Source organism: Eleutherodactylus coqui, chromosome 12 (genome assembly GCF_035609145.1).
Source record: "Eleutherodactylus coqui strain aEleCoq1 chromosome 12, aEleCoq1.hap1, whole genome shotgun sequence".
NCBI classification, from domain to species: domain Eukaryota; kingdom Metazoa; phylum Chordata; class Amphibia; order Anura; family Eleutherodactylidae; genus Eleutherodactylus; species Eleutherodactylus coqui.
Window position 1 is genome coordinate 115,566,988 of NC_089848.1, and position 23,832 is coordinate 115,590,819.

Sequence of the window (23,832 nt, forward strand, 5' to 3'; positions counted from 1 at the left end):
AAATTCGTGCGTCTTGCGATCCGCAAAACTCATGCAATTTTCTCAGACATGTGAAAGCGGCCTTATGTCCCTTTATGCACGGGATAAGTTGGATAAACGACCACAAGAGCGCTGACATCACCGCTCAGGTCGATTGTACAAAGTGTTTAGACTGACCAACTTCACTGCTGGACTGCGGGCTTTTCGCTCAGTGATTCACAGTGCCCTCTGTGTGAAGCGCTGAGCGGGGAGTGTTTTCACGGAGTGACCAGCCCGCGATCCAGCGATAGTTTTTATGCTGACTGAAAGTCATCGATAACGAGTAATGAATGAATAGTCAACGACTTTTTTGCATTTACACTGAACGATTATTGTTCAATTTCGTTCATTTGCATGAATTTTGAGCGATAATCGTCCCGTGTAAATGGCCTATTAGTCTGCGCCTGGAATACCCCTTTAAACTCGGATCCTCCACACAGAAACATCAATATTCTTAAGAGGCTCCCTCCTGTCACCTCCTCTATATGGGGCCCCTATTATTCTGAGGTCCCCCTCCTGTCACCTCCTCTATATGGGGCCCCTATTATTCTGAGGTCCCCCTCCTGTCACCTCCTCTATATGAGGCCCCTATTATTCTGAGGTCCCCCTCCTGTCACCTCCTCTATATGGGGCCCCTATTATTCTGAGGTCCCCCTCCTGCCACCTCCTCTATATGGGGCCCCTATTATTCTGAGGTCCCCCTCCTGTCACCTCCTCTATGTGGGGCCCCTATTATTCTGAGGTCCCCCTCCTGTCACCTCCTCTATATGGGGCCCCTATTATTCTGAGGTCCCCCTCCTGTCACCTCCTCTATGTGGGGCCCCTATTATTCTGAGGTCCCCCTCCTGTCACCTCCTCTATATGGGGCCCCTATTATTCTGAGGTCCCCCTCCTGTCACCTCCTCTATATGGGGCCCCTATTATTCTGAGGTCCCCCTCCTGTCACCTCCTCTATATGGGGCCCCTATTATTCTGAGGTCCCCCTCCTGTCACCTCCTCATCTATATGGGGCCCCTATTATTCTGAGGTCCCCCTCCTGTCACCTCCTCTGTATGGGGCCCCTATTATTCTGAGGTCCCCCTCCTGTCACCTCCTCTATATGGGGCCCCTATTATTCTGAGGTCCCCCTCCTGTCACCTCCTCTATATGGGGTCCCTATTATTCTGAGGTCCCCCTCCTGTCACCTCCTCATCTATATGGGGCCCCTATTATTCTGAGGTCCCCCTCCTGTCACCTCCTCATCTATATGGGGCCCCTATTATTCTGAGGTCCCCCTCCTGTCACCTCCTCATCTATATGGGGCCCCTATTATTCTGTCACCACTTGCCCTATAGAAGGACCCCATTATTCTGAGGTCCCTCTCGTCTGCTGTCACCTCCTCTATATGGGGCCCCTATTATTCTGGGGCCCCCTCCTGTCACCTCCTCCTCTATATGGGGCCCCTATTATTCTGGGGCCCCCTCCTGTCACCTCCTCATCTATATGGTTCCCCTACTATTCTATCATCCCCTCCCCTATAGAAGTACCCCATTATTTAGAGGCCCCCCTCCTGTCACCTCCTCATCTATACGGTGCCCCTATTATTCTATCATCCACTCCCCTATAGGAGGACCCCATCATTCTCAGGTCCCCCTCTTGTCTGCTGTCGCATCCTTCATATGGGAACCGCATTATTTTGGGGTCTCCCTCTTGGCTAGTGTCAGCCGTTAATCCTCTATAGGGTATCCTCATTATTCTGGGGTCCTCCCTCCATTCCGGCATCGCGCCCTCACGAACCACCCCGCTCTGCCTCTCACTTCCAGTCAGCTGCGCGCCTTTGCTCAACGGGGCGGGATCACGTCCCTGCAGCGCTTTGGACCAGAAGCCTCTGCGCATGCGCACTCGGTGTAGTGCGCGATGGTAACTCGCTTTACGACCGGCGTTGTATTTTGGTGACGCGCACGGTGAAAACTTAGCATCCTCCGTATGTGGGAGTGAGTTGCACGGTGTCATCCGGCCGTAGTGGAGTAGTCTCGTCAGTTCTCCCAGACACCCGCCTTTCAGTGTGTTTACCTTGGCAGCCCCTTCTGTGCAACTCCAGAGTTATGGCCGGGACCTCCCGTGCCCAGGTGAGTTGAGGGCCTGGACTAAGAGCAGCACGTGACTCGTTGTAGCAACAATGTATCGCTTTATCCTATCGCTGAAGGTATGTGTTGTGTCCTGTATGCACACCGCTGTGTCGGAGCCCTGCAGACCTCTGTATACCGCGCCAGGTACTTGGACTCACCTGCATAATACACAGAGCCCAGTCTATTCATGCAGTCTTGCTAAGACCCTGTAATTGTATATATTAATATATCATGTATACTGCAATATGTTATTACACCAATGTGTTATTTTCATTGCCCATAGAATTCAGTATATCCGGTCCGATGTCCGCGGGCGGATTTGATTTGTGGAATCCACGCGGGGAACCTGCAGTTCAAGCCGCCCATAGCAAAGCATTGGCGTCCGCACCGCAATGGACACGTGATTTGCTGATTCTATGTACAAAAAAAAAAACAAATCGCAGCATGCTCCATTTTAGCGCGGATTCCCTGCGGGCGGCTTCCATTGAAGTCAATGAAACCGTTTGCTCCGCGGTCTGTCTGTCTGCATTTGACATTGCGGCAGGCTGTGGATTCTGCGGGAAAAGCAGATTTTTTTTTGTTTTGTTTTGTTTTAAATCTGCACTGATATGTCCGTCGGCGAGCCGTGCGGACCATCTACAGTACTGAAATAAAAAAAGATGTGAGGGACGCCGCTGCTGACAGGGCCGGATACCGCTGCGAGCTCCCACATGCGGAATCTGACCCGCCCGTTGACATGAGTCCTAAGGTATACAGCATATTGGAGCAGAGACAGAATTATACGGTTCTGTGTTTTTTTTTTTTTTGTTTTATTTTTTTTTTATAAGGCTTTCCCATATGCTTCCATTGCATTCCATATGAATGGGCCATCCAGTTAGCAGCCGCCGGACTAGATCTGGATCGGAGCGGAAGCCACTGCTCCAACCCCTGTGTAGCAGCTGGCGCTCATAACTGCAAGAGCAGATCTTATTGAAAGAAATAGGATCTATGCTTGTAATTGATTTCAATGAGCGCTGCACTTGCAATTACGACCGCCGGCCGCTACACAAGGGCCTGTTTTTCTTTTTTTTTAACGGAACAAATGATGCAAGTTCCCGCAATCAATCCAGAATTGACATTCCAGATAGGCTGCAGGTCTGATGGCTTCCATAGACTTCAATGGAAACTATCCATGCGGAATCTGTCCAAAAATAGAACGTACTGCGGTTTAATTTCCGCAAGCAGAAATCGCAATCACTGTCCGGTCGTGTGAGCGGACATATGAATGTTCTATTTTTGTCAATGGATGCGGAATGCCGCGGATCGCTTCGGCAGGTGTTGATCGTAGATTCCTTAATCCAAATCCGGTCGTGTGCAGCCGGCCTAACAGGTTCCAAGCACGGAGCTGAAAAATGCGGGTGTGACTGTAGGCCATGTTGGAGCTGCACAGACTGTCTCCATATTATGTCCATAGCATGATTAGAATCCAAGCTATAGAGGAGGACCCTATAAAAGCCTGTGGGCGCCCTGCGCTCGTGTGTGGGGCACGCCGCGGCGCTCGTGTGTGGGGCACGCCGCGGCGCTCGTGTGTGGGGCACGCCGCGGCGCCCGTGTGTGGGGCGCGGCGCCCGTGTGTGGGGCGCGGCGCCCTGCTACCTGTTTATGGAGTATGCAGTAACTGGAAAAATACAAATCGCTCTGTGTAGACACTTAATGAGCGAAAAATTAGAGATTTTAGCACTCAAGTTTCTGAATTGTGAATGCAGCCTTGGAGTATAATACAGGGTGTAACCCGGGATTATTATAGGACAAATAATGTATGTACAGCTCTGTAGAATAATGTTGTAATTAACTCCTTTTTACTGCAGGCCTTTTTGGGTTTTTTTCACTTCTCTTGACCTGCAGAAAAAAGATCATAACCCCCCTTCCGTTCGGCGCGAGACAACCCCGATGCAGGGGTTAAAAAAACAACCCGCACAGCGCTTACCTGAATCCCGGCGGTTCGGCGTCTTCATACTTACCTGCTGAAGATGGCCGCCGGGATCCTCTGTCTCCGTGGACCGCAGGGCTTCTGTGCGGTCCATTGCCGATTCCAGCCTCCTGATTGGCTGGAATCGGCACGTGACGGGGCGGAGCCATTGAGAAGATAAGAAGACCCGGACTGCGCAAGCGCGGCTAATTTGGCCATCGGAGGGCGAAAATTAGTCGGCTCCATGGGAACGAGGACGCTAGCAACGGAGCAGGTAAGTATAAAACTTTTTATAACTTCTGTATGGCTCATAATTAATGCACAATGTACATTACAAAGTGCATTAATATGGCCATACAGAAGTGTATAGACCCACTTGCTGCCGCGGGACATCTCCTTTAAGTTCTAACTGCTGAGGAATGGAAAAATGCAATTGCTCCGTTTTTGTGTGTGTGAGGTAGGTATGTTCTTATGGTGGTCATGGTGCAGAAAAATGTACATATCTTTATTTGTTAGGTGAGTGTGATTGTGGCAATAAGACATCGTTTGTGTGTTTTTTTTTAAGGTATTTAATTGCCATGTTTTGACCCCCTGTAACAATTTTTTTCAGTCATGCAACTGTGTAAGGGCCCACATCCTTTTTGTGTTATTTGTGGGCTGACCTGTACCATTTTGGGGTACTTGCATATTTTCGATTGCTCTTTTTTTATTCAATTTTTTTTCCTGGAGACTGAGTGACCAAAAAAGTATAGTTCTGTCATTGCATTCTTTTTTTCTGATGGTATTATTCTTTATAAGGGATATATAAGTAATGTGATATTTTAATAATTTGGACTTTTATGGATGCAGCAGTACCAAATTTTGATTCTTTTCTTAATTTTTGATGGAACAACTGTCAAAAGGGTTTATTTAAGGACTTTTTTTTTTTTGGTCTGGTGTGTTGTCCGTGACAATTTACAAAAGCATCTGCATCCATTATAGAGTATGCACATTCAGTAGTCTGCGTGGGGAAATAAAACTCACTGCGTGTCTTATTCTTCTTTTCATTATTTTAATAAACGGATACAATTATAATGACATGATGTTCAAATTAGTCTGAAATATAATCTGTATCCGAATGAAAGGGATGAAAAGTATAATAAGAATGTTAACCATAGGGCTTGGGGATAGTAGTGCGTGGCATATCGGAAGTCTTAGCCAGGAAAGGCCAACCTTCTCAAATATCAACAGAGTGAAAAGTTCTACAGCTTGGCTAGTGTCAGCGTGGAAAGATAAAGCCAAGGGTTCCACCATTCTTGAAAAGCTGCAGTCCCTTTTATCTCTGTAAGGAGAATTTTTGTGTTTATCAAAGAGAAGATGATCCCAGATCTTGTGCAGAAGTCTGGGCCCAGGAGAAATACAAATCACACCAGCCTGTGCGGTATCAGATGATTTCTAATTTATTCTAAGGTGTATTTGGTTTTTATACTAGAAATGACATCACAGGAAAAGTACATACCTCCAAGATTAATAAGAATATATAATAGGCTGAAACTAAAATGTTTCACATAAGTTACACCTTTTGAGGTGTTACTATAACATACAATGAAACCGTTATGAATTCAGTGCAAAGGAATGCAAGGGAGGCAGTCTGGAGACTCTTATCTTGTCTGTTTCGTTTAACCCCTTCACACCTTATACTAGCAGCAGGCTATATCTGTCTAGTCTACAATCCAAGAACAATTACCTGATACATTGATCTACAATTTTCTTAACAATCTCATCAAAAATATACGCTCCTATGAACAATTAGTAGAAATCCTATCCATAAGAGCGTTGAGAGATGCAGAAGTGGGGGAACTCCAAATCTTGGCTATTAACAGTAAAGCCATATCACGGACGAGAATTAGGACATATGTAGGCAGTCTATGTATTGGAAAGTATATGGACAGGCGCCCATGTGGCGTCCGATGCGAGTTGCAAACCCGATGTTCTGTGGCGCAATTCGGTAATTTGGCAAGTGTGTCGGAGACTTGACTCAAATGTGTATATGGAATAAATCCTGTATGTAACTACAGTGGTGTAGCTGGTTCACTTTACTTTTTTAATAAACTTCTTGTTTCCTGCAGGTCACATTCAATGATGTTGCTGTATTCTTCTCTGGGGAAGAATGGGAGATGCTGGCCGAGCACCAGAGGGCGCTCTATATGGAAGTGATGAGAGAAAATTATGAACATTTCATCTATCTAGGTAATTTCTCGTTCCCTGTACCATTAATGCTAATACTCGCTTCTCCCGGATCCCTGCAAGTTCTGCTCCATCCTCTGTTTGGTTTACAAGCTGCGGTCAGCCTGTGTGTTGGCCGTTGCAGGCTGCTTCAGCCAATCACGGCGTTGAGCACCGAGGCATGTGATTGGCTACAGCAACCTGTGACGTCCTGTAATCATCGGTTCACAGGGGAGATCCGCAGCTGCTGGTGCATGAGATCCAAGGACCTGGCAGAAGTATAAGCTGGTTTGTTTTAGCATGGGGAACATCTTTTTAATAAAAAAAAAAAGAAAAAATCTTGGGCAACACCTTAATTCAAAGGAGGACCTAAAGATGGCGAACTTGAATAGGTACTGCGGCCACTGACTTACGGTTGGGCTCATTGCGTAAATTCTGCTTTATTAATATAAGAACAGCAGCGATTCACCGAATTTGGGACTGATTGCTCAACTCAAATATCAAGTAATGTATTCAGTCCCCTGTACAGTGGTGTATCTGTTTCATGCCAAGCGCCCAACTCCTCGCCTAGCGGCATGTTCTCAGTGCAAGCCGAGCTGGTGGAGGAGTTACAACGGGCTCGGCAACAGTGTGGGAATCGGAAGTAGTGATAACCTCCGTGTAGAGAACAGCCAGAAGTAGTGATTTACTCAAGGCGATATGGAGCATCTTGGTGTAACTTGGGTATGATCTGTATATAATTATACTGGATAACTTATACCAGCTGTACATTATATACAGAAGATGCACAGGTTAGACTAGCATGCTCCATATCACTATATACAGGATGTGTAACTTCATATTGTTATACGTCTTCCTGTATATAGTCATATGAAGCATGAGGGTGTAACATGTATCTTCTGTATATAATTATATATGTACAGCTTGTATAAGTGAGACATCCTGTATATAGTGTTATGGAGCATGCTGGTATAACCTAGGTATGATCTGTATATAATTATATATGTGCAGCTGGTATAAGTTTTTTATATTGTATAACTTATACCAGCTATACATGTATATTTATATACAGATCATTCCTAGGTTACACCGTCATGCTCCATAACACTATATACAGGATGTATAACTTGTACATCTCCCTGTATATAGTGATAGAGACCATGTTGGTATAACCTGGGTGTATCTTGTATATGATTGCACACTTTACACTCAGTTGGAAAAACACATCAAAAGCCTGCATATGGTTAAACTGCATGTGGTGTTTGTGTGTTTTTTTTTTGTTTTTGTTTTTTTTTTTTTTATACCATATGTAATTTTTTTTTTTTTTTTTAATTGTGATTCAAAAACCATGAACTAAGCCTAAGGGGCTACAAGCAAATATTCACATAGTCGAGGAAATGAGTCCTGTTTGGAAAGCTTATGCCAAGGGGCTTGATCATGTATGTAAACTTGTTTTACAGCTGTATGCAGCGTGGTTTGCATATGGGTACAGGTGAGATGACTGCAGGCTGTATGGTTTAGGTGTGGCTACAGGTGCAGATGACTGCATGCTATATGGTTTAGGCTACCTACAGATGGGCAAGCCCGATATCGTGCTCGTCAATGTGTGATTTACCCGCGAATGTGAGGCATGTTTCATGCAAAAACTCCTCGCGTCTTTGAAATTTCAATCCCCTTGCACAATTTTCCATTGATTTCAATAGGATATCTCACATGCACATCACATGGTATGTGAGAGCCATGCTATGCATTAAAGGTCCCATTGAAATCAATGGGCGATGCATTCCGGGGAATGTGACAGGGTAGAGCATGTCACGATTTTTTGCTGATTCCATTTTAAAGAATCCGGTTGAGATCTGTGCGTTTCGCAACGCGCAAATCTCGCATGAGTTTCTCAGCCACGCGAAAGTGGCCTTAGGTGTAGGGACAACCTAACAGAAGAAATACGGAGACGCCTAGAATGCGCATTAATGACCCGGGTACAGGCTTCTCTGATAACCTCCCCTACAGTTTATGATGTTCTTCAGCAGGAAAAGGACATTACAATTTTGGACAGATTGAGCTCATTCTACTTCACATTGCTGTAGCTCTGACACTAGAAGTATCTTCGTAGCTCTTTAAGGCTGCCTGTCCACGGCCATGACGGAATATCGCTAGCGATATTCCACCGCCGGAAAGGAGGGGGGAGCACTGACAAATCTCTGCGATAAGCCTATCTAATACATAGGCTCACAACGTCGAGTGCGCTTTCCATAGTTGGCCTATGGAAAGCGTTTACTGCGTTGCCCGAATTATCGCTGCGGATAACGCAGTGACATATCGCCCGTGGACAGTCAGCCTTATAATCTGAGCTTTAGCTGTTTGGAGTGAGGTTGGGGGAAGGGTGACATGACTTTATCACTCCATTTCCCCTACCACCACACACTATCAACTAGAGAGTACATTTGTGTATTTGCTCATCTAATCACACCTCTGCAACGTAGATGTTCGGGGGGTCCTGCACTGCCCCCCCGCGATATGATCATCGGTTGCCATGACAGACGGGCCTTCTGAAAGGCCCCAGGGCCATCATTGCAAGTTGCCTAACAAGCCATGCTTGATAGAGGGACTAAAAAAAAATAAGTAAAAATGAGTTTAAAATTATTTTTTTTTTTTCTATTGATTATTAAAAAAAAAGTTATTTTGGTATCGCTGCCTCTGTAAATGTCCGACCTATCAAACGAACGCATTATTTACCCCACATGGTGAACATCGTTAATTATTTTCTGTCGCCATCTTCTGACTGCACTAACTTTTTTTTTTTTTTCCCCCTAATAGTGTGAGGGCTCATTTTGTGTGGGACGTCCCGATAGTTTCCGTTGGTACCGTCTTTAAATATATACAACTTTTCAGTTTTTGTTTTTTTTTAATTACATTTTTCCTTGGAGACAGGGTGACCAAAAAAAAGTACAATTCAGATGTTTGTGTTTTTTTTTGGCTTTTCTGACACTGTTCACCGTGCACAGTAAATAATGCATTACTTTGACAGATCTGAATTTTACGGACGCAGTGATACCAAATATTTTTGTTTTATGGTTTTGATTATTTTATTATAAATATGGCAAAAGATTTTTTTTTTTATTAAACTTTTACTTTTTATTTTTAAAAATTGGTAAAACTTCTTTTACCTTATTTTTACTTTTTATTTTAGTCCCCAGAGGGAACAAGAACTTGCAATGATTTGATCGCTTCTGCAGTAGGATGTAATGCCATAGCATTACATTATACTGCGATCTGACAGGCATTCTGTCAAGCCATGCCATAGGCACAGCTTGATGGGCATTATGTTATGTCAGCCCTGGGACCTTGCAGAAGGTCCCCGGCTGCCATGACGCTCACATGGCAACCCACGATCTCATCGCGGGTTGGGGTGGGTGTATGGGACCTCCAAACATCAGTCGGGGCATTTAAATGCAGTTGTCAGAATTGATGGGAGCATTTAAAGGGTTCACAGCTCCAATGAGCCGCGCAGCTTATCGGAGCTGGTGCGGATGGGTGCCGGCAGCTGCGATGTATAGAGTGAGATTGCCCCGTGATCTCCCTTCCTAATACCCCGATTGTGCAGGACGTAACTGTACGTCCTGTTGCGCTAAGGGGTTTAAAAAACGCTGTGATTCACTTCAATCAGACAAAAGTAGAGTTTTTAGCGGTTTCTCTGGCTTTCCTAGTGATGAGAGCGGGATTTTCCCACCAGAACAGATACCAACAGTTTCCTCTTTACATTTTAGCGCTTTGCAATGCCTATATTTTTGATTCATTCTTCCTGCGATTACTAATTGATGATTAACATAGTCAATTAATGGGTCATAATGAAATGTGGCATCATTAACAGGCTCCGACATGCTACGTAAAAACGCACATCTCATTTCTGACTGTCGTTTAGCAAATAAAACACGCCATCTTTGTGAGCCTTCAAGCGTCTCTGCAGCTGTCAGATGCATAACGCTCAGCATCTAAAATCTGATGGGCCCGTGTTTGCCCTAGGGTCTCGGCAGCTCTAAGGAATGCGTGACGCTCAGCATCTAAGGTTCGGCGGTTGCTCCAATGTCTGTGTAGCTCTAAAAGATGCGTGGCAGTCAGCAGCTAAAGTTTTGTTGTCCTGACATTGCTCCAATGTATCTCTAGCTCTGAGAAGCATGACCTCTAGGGTCCGGCAGCCCTGATATTCCTCCACTGTATCTCTAGCTCTGAGAGATGCATGACGGTCAGCATTTGGGGTCCGGCAGCCCTGATATTCCTCCACTGTATCTCTAGCTCTGAGAGACGCATGACGGCCAGCATCTAGAGTTCGCAGCCCTGAGATTGCTGCAACGTATCTCCAGCTCTGAAAGACACGCGACGGTCAGCATCTAGGGTCTGTCGGACCTGACATTGCTCCAATGTATCTCTAGCTCTAAGAGACGGGTGACGCTCATAATCTATCTTCCGACAGGCCTGAGACTGCTCTGGGGTCTCTACTGCTCTAAGAGCAGCTTGTCGTTCAGCCTGTTGATGTCTTCTTGCCGCAGCGTGGTCATCAGATTCTTGGGTTCTAGTCATTTTCGCAGCTCGAGTTCTGCTAGAACCACATGCTAGATCTGACTTGCGCGGCATATTGAAAGAAGACAAAAAATGGATAGGAGATGTGCAAGCACTCCAGTTAGTTTCAGAGCCCAATATTAGTTACTTGTCATGTGAAGACCACCCGGTGTAAGGCTACAAAAATATCTGCAGGGGAAGGGGTGGATGGCTAGAAGTAAAAGAACCACTCAGTAATCCGTGAGGCCTTAGCTGTAAAGTGTATGCAGCCAGTTGCAATTGTCAGACCTCTCAAAATCTCCTCATTAAAGGAGATGTCCCGAGGCAGCAAGTGGGGTTATACACTTCTGTATGGCCATAATAATGCACTTTGTAATATACATTGTGCATTAATTATGAGCCATACAGAAGTTATAAAAAGTTTTTTACTTACCTGCTCCGTTGCTAGCGTCCTCGTCTCCATGGTGCCGACTAATTTTTGGCCTCCGATGGCCAAATTAGCCGCGCTTGCGCAGTCCGGGTCTTCTGCTGTTCTCTATGGGGCTCCGTGTAGCTCCGTGTAGCTCCGCCCCGTCACGTGCCGATTCCAGCCAATCAGGAGGCTGGAATCGGCAGTGGACCGCACAGAAGAGCTGCGGTCCACGAAGATAGAGGATCCCGGCGGCCATCTTCAGCGGTAAGTATTGAAGTCACCGGACCGCCGGGATTCAGGTAAGCGCTGTGCGGGTGGTTTTTTTAACCCCTGCATCGGGGTTGTCTCGCGCCGAACGGGGGGGGGGTTTAAAAAAAAAAAAACCCGTTTCGGCGCGGGACAACCCCTTTAATGTAGTTTCATTATATACATACAATGAATGGCCACTTTATTATAAAGACGCTGGCTGTTTCATTATTGGAGTTTCCCTATAGACCTGTGACCCCCGGAGTGCAGCATAAAATCAAGTGACACGTTTCCTGCAGATTGGTTTCAGTGTGAATCCACATTAGATTGGAATCCCTGGTCACATGGATTGCCGGGATACAGCTATGACAGTGATCCATGCCATTTGTTTAGTACATACAGCACAGGATTAGTGCTGTTTATTCCTCTCCCCTCACTGAGTGATTTTGTGAGAGAAGAGCGATGCAGAGCTACTTGCTCATTCTGTGCTTTTAATTTTAACTAATCCATTTCTTTCATTTTATGCACAGCAATAACTTATTGGTGTTTTATTGCAGGCTATAAGGTGCCTATTATATTATCCTGGCTGCAGAACAAAGACCCCGCAGTTCAAGTGGCACCAGATCGCACAGTGGCACCAGATCGCACAGTGGCACCAGATCGCACAGTATCTTACACCTCAGCTGTTACACTAGGTAGGTAACACTTTCAATATTAGTTATCTCCATTCTGCTTTTTGGCATATATTCAATCGATCTTCCTGGTATTGGTATATGCGGCCCTTTAAATATCTTCAAACACCTTACTGATATGTAAGAATTTATTACTGACCTAAGTTTTAATTCGAGATCTTACTTAGAATACACTATGCTCTTTCAGCTTCACTTGAAGATTCTCATTGCATCTGCTTCGGGGAAAGATGGGTGATACTTGGGCTACTGCTGCTAAAGGGACTATCACTCAACTTTCTCAGAATTAGAAAAAGAATCCAAACAGGAAACCATTTTTTGTTGTTTTTTTTGTCGCTATAATGTCAGCCATATTTGCTATCACGCAGCGTTTTTAGTTATGGATGAATAGAAGATCACTGATATTTACTATGTTTAGATTAGGGTGTCGTCACATGTGTTTGGGCTACCTTGGAATCTGACTATTCCTCTCGCTCTTTGCCACAGGGACAGAAACCAGTGATAACTCTTCCGTTGGTCATCATATGAAGACCAGGTCTTCTCTTGCACAGGAGGCGCCTCCTAAGTTACCCACAGAACCTGAAAATCCTGCACAATTTGCCACCAAAAGTCTCCAACAGAATAAACCTGAAGATGGCCAGAACAAGAACCCAAATAATCCCATCTCATCTGATAGAAATTCAAAAAAGCGTAAAAATCTGTATTGCCAAGAGTGCGGTAAATGTTACAAATACAACTCTGCTCTGGAAGCCCATCTCAGGGTCCACAGTGGAAACAAACCCCACAAGTGTGACTCTTGTAATGAGACCTTCAGTTATAAATCGGAATTGATAGTGCATAGACGGAAACATTTGGCGATTGCTGCGTGGGGTGTAGAAAATATGATTCCACGGGAGAGTATTAACAAACCTTCGAAATCGAGCAGAAGTACTAAAACGAGCTCGAGAAAGCGAGCATCCAAAAAGAGTAAAGGCAAGAAAGTGAACAGTAAGTCTTCCTCAGAACCAAGCAAGGACTTGAAAATGACGGAAACTCCAAATGCAATCTTAAATGGTACAAACGAGCAAGCTAGTGTAGCAGCCTCGAAAACCACCCCAACGGATGGTGACGCCTCGAAAGTGGAAGCAGCGCCAAAGACCATCTCTAATGGAACTAATAAACAGCCTGGAGAAGAAGCCTCAAAAACAAGCTCAGTGACTAGTGAGGCCTCAAAACCTGAGGCAGCTCCAAAGACCAACTCCAACGGAACAAGCGAGCAAACTGAGATAGAGAAACCACTGAAATGTAGTTATTGTGAGAAAAGATTTAACAGCCAAATGATCCTGGAAGCCCATCACCGAATCCACACCGGCAAACTACCCTACCCTTGCCAGTATTGCGATGAGAGTTTCTCAAAAGCATCACTCCTTTCTGCTCATAGCGGCAAACATAAGGAATTCAAACCTTACCAGTGTGACCAATGCGACAAAAACTTCAAAGACCAGTCGCTGTTCATTGCTCACAAGAGGACGCACACTGGAGAGAAACCTCATCAGTGTAGTAAGTGTAGCAGTTGGTTCCCCAGCAGTCACAGTCTAAAGGAACATGAGCAAACCCACCTGAAGCCAAAACCCTACAAGTGCCAACACTGTGAGAAAAGCTTTAACGATAAGTCCCTGCTCATCACTCACGAAGGCGTGCATACGGACACTAAGCCCTTCAAGTGCACAGAGTGCAGTGAGAGCTTCTTCTTGAAATCTCAGTTACAGGCCCACCAGGCTGTTCATGCCCCCGATAAGCCCTTTCCATGTAACCAGTGTGAGAGGAGCTTCAATAAGAAAGAGACTCTCGTGGCGCATATTCGAGTTCACAATTTGCAGAAACAGAAAACTCCGAGTTAGTAAACTGGTGACTGACTTACTGCCCTGGTGGCTCTAGACATGTGACCTTATGTTCTGCAGAGAACATGTAGTACTTCTGCCCTTTATCTGTACATGTGGGTTAACAGATGTGCCGTTCAAGCTAATCTAGCTCAAAATTGCACTGGAGCATTATCGGGCAGGCCGAATAAGGTTGCCTATGTCTGAAATGGTTTTCTAAATGGATGTATACAAGATGTACGTTACAGGATTATCAGTAGATCTGCGCCATGGCTTTGTAGGGAAAGATATACAGGGAGATATATGAAACTAATACAAATACGCTTTTTTTGCCCGTAGGAACGAAAGCCACGCTGTGATTGGTTGCTGATAGTGTTCTTTAAAAATGAAAGCTGCTCTGTAATTGGTTGCTGTTTTCATAATTCTCTCCATTGTCTACTGGAATTGGAGGTTCTCCATCTAATTCTGTAATTGTTGAAATCGGACGTTTTTTCCTTATGGAGTACCCCTAGCTCTGTTCAAAAGTAAAAGGACATTGTGATTTTAGACGAGCAGATGATATTCTAATTTAATTGGACGTAGCTCTGGTCCTATCAGTGCTACCGAAATGCTTTTAGGTCTAGTTTTAAAGCCTGTCAATAGCGCCGATAAAAGCAGAGGTCCAGCCATTTGAGGTGGGATCGGGAATAGTGAATTTGCAGCTGTTACATTAGTCTGTGCAGCGCAGAGGGAGGACAAGCAGGCAGCAGAGAACCATCTGTGATTCTCCTTTGTGTCCCAGAGGAAGCTAACATGGACTTTCGTTAATGTTATCATCCCTCCAATCAGTCAGAGAGCATATGTGCTCTGATTGTCACATATGGGGTCTTTTTTTTTTTTTTTTTTTTCTGCAGAAAAGGAGGTATAGGATGAGCACTTACTCATCTAATCACCCTTTTGTGCTATTATATCCTGCAGGTGCCACTGCCATTGCTGACTGCTGCATCAAAAAGTGTTTTTACAGAAAATGTAACTTTTTTTGCCTTACGCAAATGTTTTAATGTTGAAATTTTTTTTGAAATGGACAAAAAAGTATTACCATATCTGTAGCAACCCATATTATAAAATATTTCAGTAGTTATCTAGCAGGGTAAGTTCCGTTAGAAAAAAAAATAATAAAAAACAATGCCAGAAGAGTCATTTTAGATTCATCTCACTTCCCCAAAACAGGAATAAAAAGTAATCAAAAAGTCATTTATTCTTTAAAATTCTACAAAGAAAGACTACAAGACTAATTTCACATGGGCCAGATAGTATGCTCAGGAACGTGCGATTCTCCCCCCCCCCCCCTCCCCCTTGGTTCTCCACAGATGCCAGGCGGTTTTGTGTCAAACACGCCTTGTATGGAGGATCGGCAAGTTTTTCCCGTTGTTTTCAATGGAAAACCTCATATCGAATAGCGTGCGCCTCACACGCCATGCGGTTTTCCTGAACCCATGGAAAACAGTGGGCGAGGCGTTCAAAGGGAATGCCCAAATATAGGACATCACTCATATATATGACCCCATTCAAAAGAATGGCGTTCATATTTGTGCGTCTTGCAATGCACAAGTCTTGGGCCATTTTATCACGGCCAAGAAAATCGCACAAGTCACTCTGCCACGTTCACTCCCTCTTACAGCTTTGTCTATAGAAAAAAAATGCTCTGGTCTTGAAATATGGCTTCACGAAGAAAATGTTTTTGTAAAAAGTGTTTATATTGTGCAAAAAGCTGTAAAACCTAAAACCTACATAAACTTGGTTTTGTCAAAATTGTAATGACTCGTTGAATAGTCAACATACCACATGGTGGGCACCATAAAAATAAATCCCCCCCCCCCCCCCAAAAAAAAGCTGAAATTACTTCTTTTTCCATTGCCCATTAGCAAAAAATGAATGTTATTCATTACTTATGTCCCTGAAATTGGTTCCTTTAAAAACTAGATCTCTTACAACAAAATACAAGATCTCTTAGGCACGTAGGAAAGCGATTTACTGCTTTAGGCCTCGTTCACACAAGCGCTGTTTTGCGCATTAGAGGCGTGTGAAAAGAGCGCTTCTATAAGAACTAATGGTTTCCTATAGAACCGTTCAGATGAAGGAATTTTAGATGCTAAATACTCGCACCAATCAAAGATAGGAAACGCAACTACAAAGCTCGCATCTAAGATCCGTGGCGTGAGAAAAGATAGGACCTGACCTGTCTTTGGTGCGTGCTTTCCATAGACTCCTATGGGAGCTGGAAAACACGCACCTCCGATCGTGTGAACGGGCTAATAAAAAAAAAAGCTGGAAATCACCCGTTCACGTGGTCTGTAGTGCGGTATAGCCGCAATCTTTTCACGCATCTATACTGCACTAAAACAGCACTCGTGTGAACAAGGTCTTAAGGATAGGTCATCAATAGTTCATCGCTGGCGACCCACCGCTCGGCGTCCCCCGATGATAAACTGGTCACCTGGTTCACTTTCAGTGCATCGAGGCCAGACATTGTCATCAGAGTTGGAAGCGGAAGTGCCTTATGCCCTATTTAAACGGGACAAGCTGTCGGGCAAATGATGCCAGACTGCGCGTCAGTGATGCTACTGTGCTGTTACACAAGAGTAAGTATTGCTGGAATCGCTGAAAGTGCTGCTGGCATGGAGGCAGAGAGAGCTGGGGAGCATTCTACGCCTGACAGCCTCCATTCACTTAAACAGTCAGGTTTGAATGTCTGCTGTTTACACTGAATGGCTCGTCATTTAGTTTTCTGCATGCAGAAACTGAACGACTGAACAACTCTCATTCAGTTGCTGCATGCATTTACACAGGAATTTGAACAATAGTTCTGTGTAAATGGCCCTTTAACCGACTTTACGCCCATTGAAATCAATGGGAGGGGGGCCATCTATGGCACTTTGACTCCTAACTACGATGAAGGCGTCTAGCCGTGCTCCACTGACAGCTGATTCCCAGGAATCCCAAGTTGTGGGTCCCAACGATTAACTATTGATGACCTCTCCTGAGGAGAGTTCATCAGTAGTTTTTGCCTGGAAAAACCCTTTAAGATGACTGATTTTACGTGCCAAATATATTTACATGAGACACAAATCCAAACTCTACAAAAATAATAAAAAAATAAATACATTTCCAGGATGGTGTTTCTAATTTTAATGTGACTGTTAGAGAGTTAAAGGGACTGTCTTTCTTTTTAAGACCTAATTTTCAATCCCTTATAAAAATTAAAAAAATCAGTTAAGGATGGGTGGGTTCCCCTTTCAGAACTTCCATTAATTAGGGAGAGTTCAGATTGGCTTTTACTGGGTCTTAAGGACCCAGACTGTTGGGACTCGCATTGTGAATCAGACCAGACCTTGACATTTGGCTGGTTTCATGACAAGTTTAGTGTGTACCAAATGGGCAGAATCAAAAATGGAAAAATAATCCATCTCACAATTTTCAAAACCTGGAAAGCGTACAGATATTGAAATTTATTTAAGAGCATTTTTACCCTTTTCCAAGCCAATATAAGAGTGCATTCACACTTGCATTAGGGCTTTCTGCTGAATTTCTATCTTTTTTTTAATTTTTGGAACAGCAAATCGGAATTAAACATTTCCATTTTTTTCCCATTGATTTTTAATGGGTTTAAAAAAAATAAATAAAAAATGAAACCTTGAGCTTTCTTACATTGCATTAGGTTTCCATTTTTTAACAGAACAACATAGTACAGCAGGCTCCGCTATTTGAAAAGAAAAATTTAAACCTAATGGAATCCAAGCAAACTGAAAGCTTTCATTTTTTTTTTCTTTTTACAAACCCGTTCAAATCAAAGGGAAACGTTTCATGTAGTTTGAATTCCATTTTTCTGTTGCAAAAACAGAATAGACAAACGGAATTGCAGCGAAAGCAAAGCCTTAACACAAGTGTGAATGCACCATAAGGCTGGAGTTATATGAGCATATGCATATTTGTGCCACCCCTTTGAACATCAGGCGTTTCCTAAATGCGCGCACATCAGCGTTTTTTTTCCGTACTTTTTGCGCATGCAAGTCGTGTACGATTACACACACAAAAGAATGCGCACTGATACCCTCGGCCATTGAAATGGCGAACTAGTTTAACGAGTTCAAGATGTGTTCTTTCGTAGCACAAATTTGCAGGAAAATACTGCATGCTGCGAAATGTGCTTTAATGCAAATAAACAATGGATTGTCAGCTGATAAATGATCACCAATCCATGAATGCCAAACACAAGTACCAATCTTCGAAGTCGACATCGGACACCACATAGACGCCTGTCCATGTTCTGTCTGATACATGAACTTTCCGCATATTCACACGCATTTGCATGCCCTAATTCTATGGACAAAAGTAGGACATACAATTGAGTGTTTTTACATAGTCTGTGTCTGCATAAGAAAACTCGGTAGTGTATGTTGAATATTAGGGACTCTGTATGCTGTCCATTGTTTTTTTTTCTTTAACGTCTGACAGCCGAAAAAAAAAAAAAAAATGTTTTTGGAGGCCTTAGACATGTCCATTTCCTAAACCATCTGGCATCTCTAAGGCTGCCTGTCCATGGGCGATGCGAAATCCCGCAGCGAATCTCTGCCACAGGAGCCGCCGCCTGAAAGCAGGAGCTGGATCTCCACGGTCAGCCTATCTGACAGAATTGCCGGCCGCGAGTGGAGAATCGCATTCTATTGGATGGCAGCATTCCATGCCATCCCCCAACCCACTCACCCCCCCCCCCCCCCCCCCTAGGTGTCTTCACACATTTTTTGGGTGATCTCCTTAAGGCGAGAAGACACCCCTCTTGACCAACTTTGCTGTTTGTGACTATAATAAAAGCTGTATTGCACCATAGCCTATCCTCTACCTCTGTATAAAAGACAAGTAGTATTAGAGATGGACAGGTCTTAGTGTGAGGAAGCTATAAAGATAGAATATTGGTATTTGTATCTGGGATTCTTGGAGTGGGGATCGCTTCTCAACTGACATGTAATCTGATCCATCAGTAGGTTGGTACTCTAACTCTACCAAGACCAATTAGCAGTTGGCTGGACAGTTTAATAAGGAGGTGAGAAGTAATGATCAATATAGAAATATATATTTTTTTCTCCTCTGACAAAATATATTACAAAGTCTCGTAAATTTGCTTGTCCTAATAAGGCATGCAAAGTTTGTTGAAATGACAGACCGTTTTAATTTGGAAACAAAATTTTTATTTGGAAAACCAAGATTTTCTGCAGAACCTTACCCAGACCATCATACTACCTCTGCTGACGACATCTTCCCATAATGCATCCTAATACCATCTCCTTCTCAGATAAGTGACGCACACTGCTGTTGTAACAATGGTGAAGAATGTGATTCATCAGATAAGACTTCCTTCTGCTGTTGCTCCATGGTCCAGTTCAGATGCTCACGTGGCCATTATAGAAACTTCCAGTGGTGGACAGGGGTTAGCATGGGTGCTCTGACCGCTGTGCGGCTGCACCATACACAACAAGCTGTAATGTCCTGCGCGTCTGACGCGTTTCTACAATAGACAGCAGGACATTTTTCAATAATTTGTCCTAGAGTAGCTCTTCTATTTTTTTTTTCACACCTATCGATGAGATTTGGCCGCCCATGACCCTGTCACCAGTGCTCCTTTGTTAGCGCAATACCTGCGCTTCAGGTATATGTTGGTGTTTCAAATGATAAGAGAATCGCGTGAAGTATTTCAAAAAACTAAACGCGTCACATTTAGTTACTGTAATAGTTAGTTTCTCTTTAACTATATTTTAACTCATGTTCTGTTATAATGATGGCTATATGCCACACAGGAGGTGCATCACAAATGCATATTAATTTTTTTAATGAGATAGCAGGTGTCGTATGTTTAGTTTTCCAATACAGTTTTGTAATCTTTTTTGCTAACACACTGAATAATAAAAAAACTTGATGTATTCCAGACGTAGTTCCTCTTTTTCCCTGCTCTTGTCGGAAACAGATGTCCATCCTATCTGTTGCGTTTTCGTAATTGCAAAGCAAATTCTTCCTGTAGTCAATAATGGGTAATGTGCAGTCAAGTTTAAATTCGGCATAAATCTTATGGCATGGGTCTTGTCTTGGGAGAAAGGGGGCTGGTCATCAGTCTTTTTCCAAGTTGCATATTTCTTTGTGCAGAGTGTTTTCCTGTTAAATGAGGAAGCTGGGGGGGGGGGGGGGGGGGGATGTTTTGCTTTTGGAATGTTACAGTATGACTTAAACATACAAAATGTTTTTTTTTCATATTGGCTCCTCTAACAATGGTAAAGAATGTGATTCATCAGACAAGATTGCCTTTTATTGCTGCATGATTCTGTTCTGGTGTTCACATAGCTACGGTAGGTACTTTCAGTGGTGGACAAGGGTTAGCATGGGCACTCTGACGGGTCTGCAGCTACACTGCACCATACATGACAAGCTGTGATGTTCTGACACCTTTCTATAATGGACAGCAGGACATTTTTCAGTTATTTGTCCTAGAGTAGCTCTTTTATGGCATTGGACCAGACAGGCTAGTCTTCACACCATCCAATGAGTGTTGGGGGCCCATGACCCTGTCAACAGTTCTCCTTCGGACCACTCTAGGTAGGTACTAAACCCTGCATACTGGCAACGCCCCATAAAACCTGCTAATTTGGAGATGCTGTGCCCCAGAAATCTTGAAAATTGATAGCAGAAAAAGACCATATGGTCTATCTAGTCTGGCCTTTTAATTTTTTTCTTAACCCCTTAGTGACCAAGCCTGTTTACGCCTTAATAACCATTATCGCCTGAATTTGCTATTTCTAGTGAGAATTCAGAGAGTGAAGGGAAAAGAGCAAAAAACAAACTGAGTACCGAAAATGGACATAGCAGCTGGGCGTTCCAGTTGGTAGATTATATCGTTCTGTAGCGTTTGCATTAAACGATAATTAAATGATAAGTGAGCGATAGTTTGTTTTGAAAGGCCTATTTGTTTAATATCGTTCTCACTGACTTTTTTTTCCTCGTTTTTTTAGTTTTATTGGGGGGAAAAGCTAAAGATTTTTTTTAAACCTTTTATAGTTTTTATTTATTTATTTTTTTAAAAATTACTTTATTTTGGCGTAAATATACTATGGGAACAGGTTCCTTATTTTGTTTTAGATGTTTTAATATATAATATGTAGGGTTTTGGTTTACAGGGCGCATACGGCGACTGTTTTGGTTGGAGGCTTCTTTGGGTTATTTTCTTTCTTATGTATATATTGTATTCTGTAATTTTTATTTAGTGATGTATGTAATTATGTCTTTTTACTATCGATGTCATATTAGACTTCCATGGGGGATCTTCACATGTTGTGGTGGTTGTGTGTTTTTTGTTTTTGTTTTTACATTTTTACACTGTGTAGCTGGGGGCATCCATAGGAGTCCCAGTTACAGGGAAAAGCAACCCCTGTAGTGACATTAGTCCCTGGCAGAGGTGATCAGGGTCTTCTGGGACTCTGTAACTCTGCTGTAGCAGGGAATCCTGTTAGTCATGTGACCCCGGGGCTCCCGCAGTGGAAGTTACACTTCTGCTTTCAGTACACAGCACTCATTGAGAAGAAAAGGAAAGAGGGCAGAAAGGGTTTAAAACCCCTCCTGCCTTCTCCTCCGGCTAATCAGCTGTTACTGCAATCAATCAGAGGCAGGAGGCTTAAATCCCCACAGTACAGCTGGGCTTTAAGCCTGGGAGCAGGCGCCGTAAATTTACAGTGCCTGGTCCTAAATGGGTTAATATAAAAGTAAAAAAAAAAACGCCTATTAGACGGTCTATGTTAAGGAATTGCGAAAGAGTTATATGAAAACAAAAAGCTGGTACAAACGATAGTATTTTGTCACTGGAATGTAAATAATCTGTAGTTCAGAAATCTGCGCAAGCCTAAATAAAAATAATCCGAGACCTTAACGTGTGTTTTAAAATGGCAAATTAATTTTTCAATGGTTTTGGTTGCTGCTTGCAGGGTACATCACAACGGCACGGCCAATGGGTGAGCACTAGGTGGGCATGTTAGAAGCTTTGTCCTCCTGACAGCCAATCACTCTGCCTTTAGCCGACTGAATGTATCCCGCCAAACGGGTTAAACACTCCCCTCTAATCGCTGAATGAATGCCATTAAACCAAACTAAAAGCAAACTGCCGAACGATGGATTTTAAGTGGACTGAAAGACAACGATGAACGAATGGGAAATGAAAAATGCTCGATGGGCGCACGTTTACACACAACAATTATCGCTCAAAAGACGGCTTTTGAGCGAATCTTGAGCAATAATCGTTGTCTAAATGGGCCTTAGCAAACTTTTCTCTCATCCCATTAGCTCTGACCTATGTTTGGATATTTGCAGGAATCCCAGACATAGGGCAAGTAGATAACAATGTACCTGATTTGTTGTGTTTATAACTGCAACTGACAAATAACTCTGACTTATGTCTGAGATGGCGTAGTTCCCAGAAATTCCTAAAAAGTGTTCAAGGCCTCATTCACATCTGCATTTGAGCTCCGTTAGGGCTTTTGGCTTCCTGGTTACATTTTTTGGAACAGAAAAAATGCAGTTAAAATTTAAATGGCTCTGTTTTTGTCGTCCCCCCCCCCCCCCCCCCCCCCCCCATTTTGGTTCTGTAAAAAAAAAACTGAGGTCAAAAGGAATGGATTCAAATGGAAATGTTTCTGGTTTTCTTTCTTTCTTTTTCCCTAAACTTTATTTCAATGGGAAAAACATGCGACACGTCAGATTACAGTGGGATGCGCAGCAATGATGATGGTCACGGTGGCTCCGCTGCTTTCCCTCTCTAGCAGAAGGCAGTGTGCAGTTGAAAAAATAATTAGTTTTCAGCCTTTTGGGCTACCTGAAAAGTCGGATAGGAAAAGATGGTGAAGTTAGTCAAGTTCGTGACACCAGGCCAAAAGCTGTGCCAGCCCTATTTGCGACTACAGACCTCCATCTGGCAACCGCTTCTGGGGACATCTCATATCCCTCTATTTCCTCAGGGCCTGTGGTATCCGCCAGGGCAGTGGATCTTGCAGGGGCACTGGCGAGCAGAAGGGTAGGGCAGTAGGAGTTCTCTTACTTGACCATGTCCCAGCGGGGCTATCAGCGGCAGCAACAACAACTTCAGGGGCTATAGAGAGGGTGTTGTGGTCAGCAGCGGAAATCCCTGTAGCAGTGGAGGTAATGCGAACCTCAGCGACCTCTTTCATCCGGTAGCTCCTGCAGCTCTGGTTCATCACCAAAGAACCAGTGTGATTCTTTTGGGGAGGGGTAATCTGCTTGGGTTCTTCTGAAGGCCATCCTGTAAAATAAATGAAAAGACCTCCGGCCCTTGGCTTATAATACTGTGAAGCACTGCAGTGATCCGCCCTCACCAAACTCTGAGTCACTTCTGACTCTCGGTGGGAGCCTGGCACAAGTAGTGCTAAGATTCACCCAGCGGCGGGGTTTCCCTTGCTGTGCTATGCTAATCCACTGTGGAGGCTTGCTTCCCCTTTCTCTGACCTGTATCTTGGCAGGCTTTTTTTTTTCTTCAATAAACTGGCATATACATTTCCAAGATGGCCGATTTAACCCTTTGTATGCCAACACAAATTCAAAGCCACTTTTTTATTTTTTATTTTAAAAAAGGCAGAATTTATTTCAAGGATGTTCACACAGTTCATCAAGGCCCACAAAACTAAAGTCTTAAGCAATATTTACAGAATCTGCAGCATTAATGCCAAGACGGCAGGATTAGTGTGGTATGGGGACTTATAAACTA

The 23,832-nt window shown here is 43.7% G+C and overlaps 1 protein-coding gene and 1 long non-coding RNA gene across 2 annotated transcripts in view; both read left to right on the plus strand.

Annotated features, from left to right (window-relative positions):
• Positions 1-19,996, plus strand: part of LOC136586650 (uncharacterized) — a 274,484-nt gene extending 254,488 nt beyond the window's left edge. The window contains exon 2 of the long non-coding RNA XR_010787311.1: positions 18,159-19,996. This is a non-coding gene — a long non-coding RNA (uncharacterized lncRNA). The remainder of the gene's footprint in view (positions 1-18,158) is intronic.
• On the plus strand, positions 1,920-17,472 carry LOC136586646 (zinc finger protein 250-like). The gene is made up of 4 exons (XM_066584805.1): positions 1,920-2,126; positions 6,183-6,303; positions 12,052-12,189; positions 12,670-17,472. The coding sequence occupies exons 1-4, from the start codon at positions 2,103-2,105 to the stop codon at positions 14,061-14,063; spliced, it is 1,677 nt and encodes a 558-aa protein (XP_066440902.1). The 5' UTR covers positions 1,920-2,102; the 3' UTR covers positions 14,064-17,472.
• Positions 19,997-23,832: the final 3,836 nt, after the last annotated feature.

Bases quoted from the DNA above. Each gene is read 5' to 3' on its own strand.
- LOC136586646 (XM_066584805.1), top strand. From the start codon at position 2,103: ATGGCCGGGACCTCCCGTGCCCAG. The intron at 2,127-6,182 runs GTGAGTTGAGGG...TGTTTCCTGCAG, and splicing joins CCGGGACCTCCCGTGCCCAG to GTCACATTCAATGATGTTGC. The intron at 6,304-12,051 runs GTAATTTCTCGT...GTTTTATTGCAG, and splicing joins TGAACATTTCATCTATCTAG to GCTATAAGGTGCCTATTATA.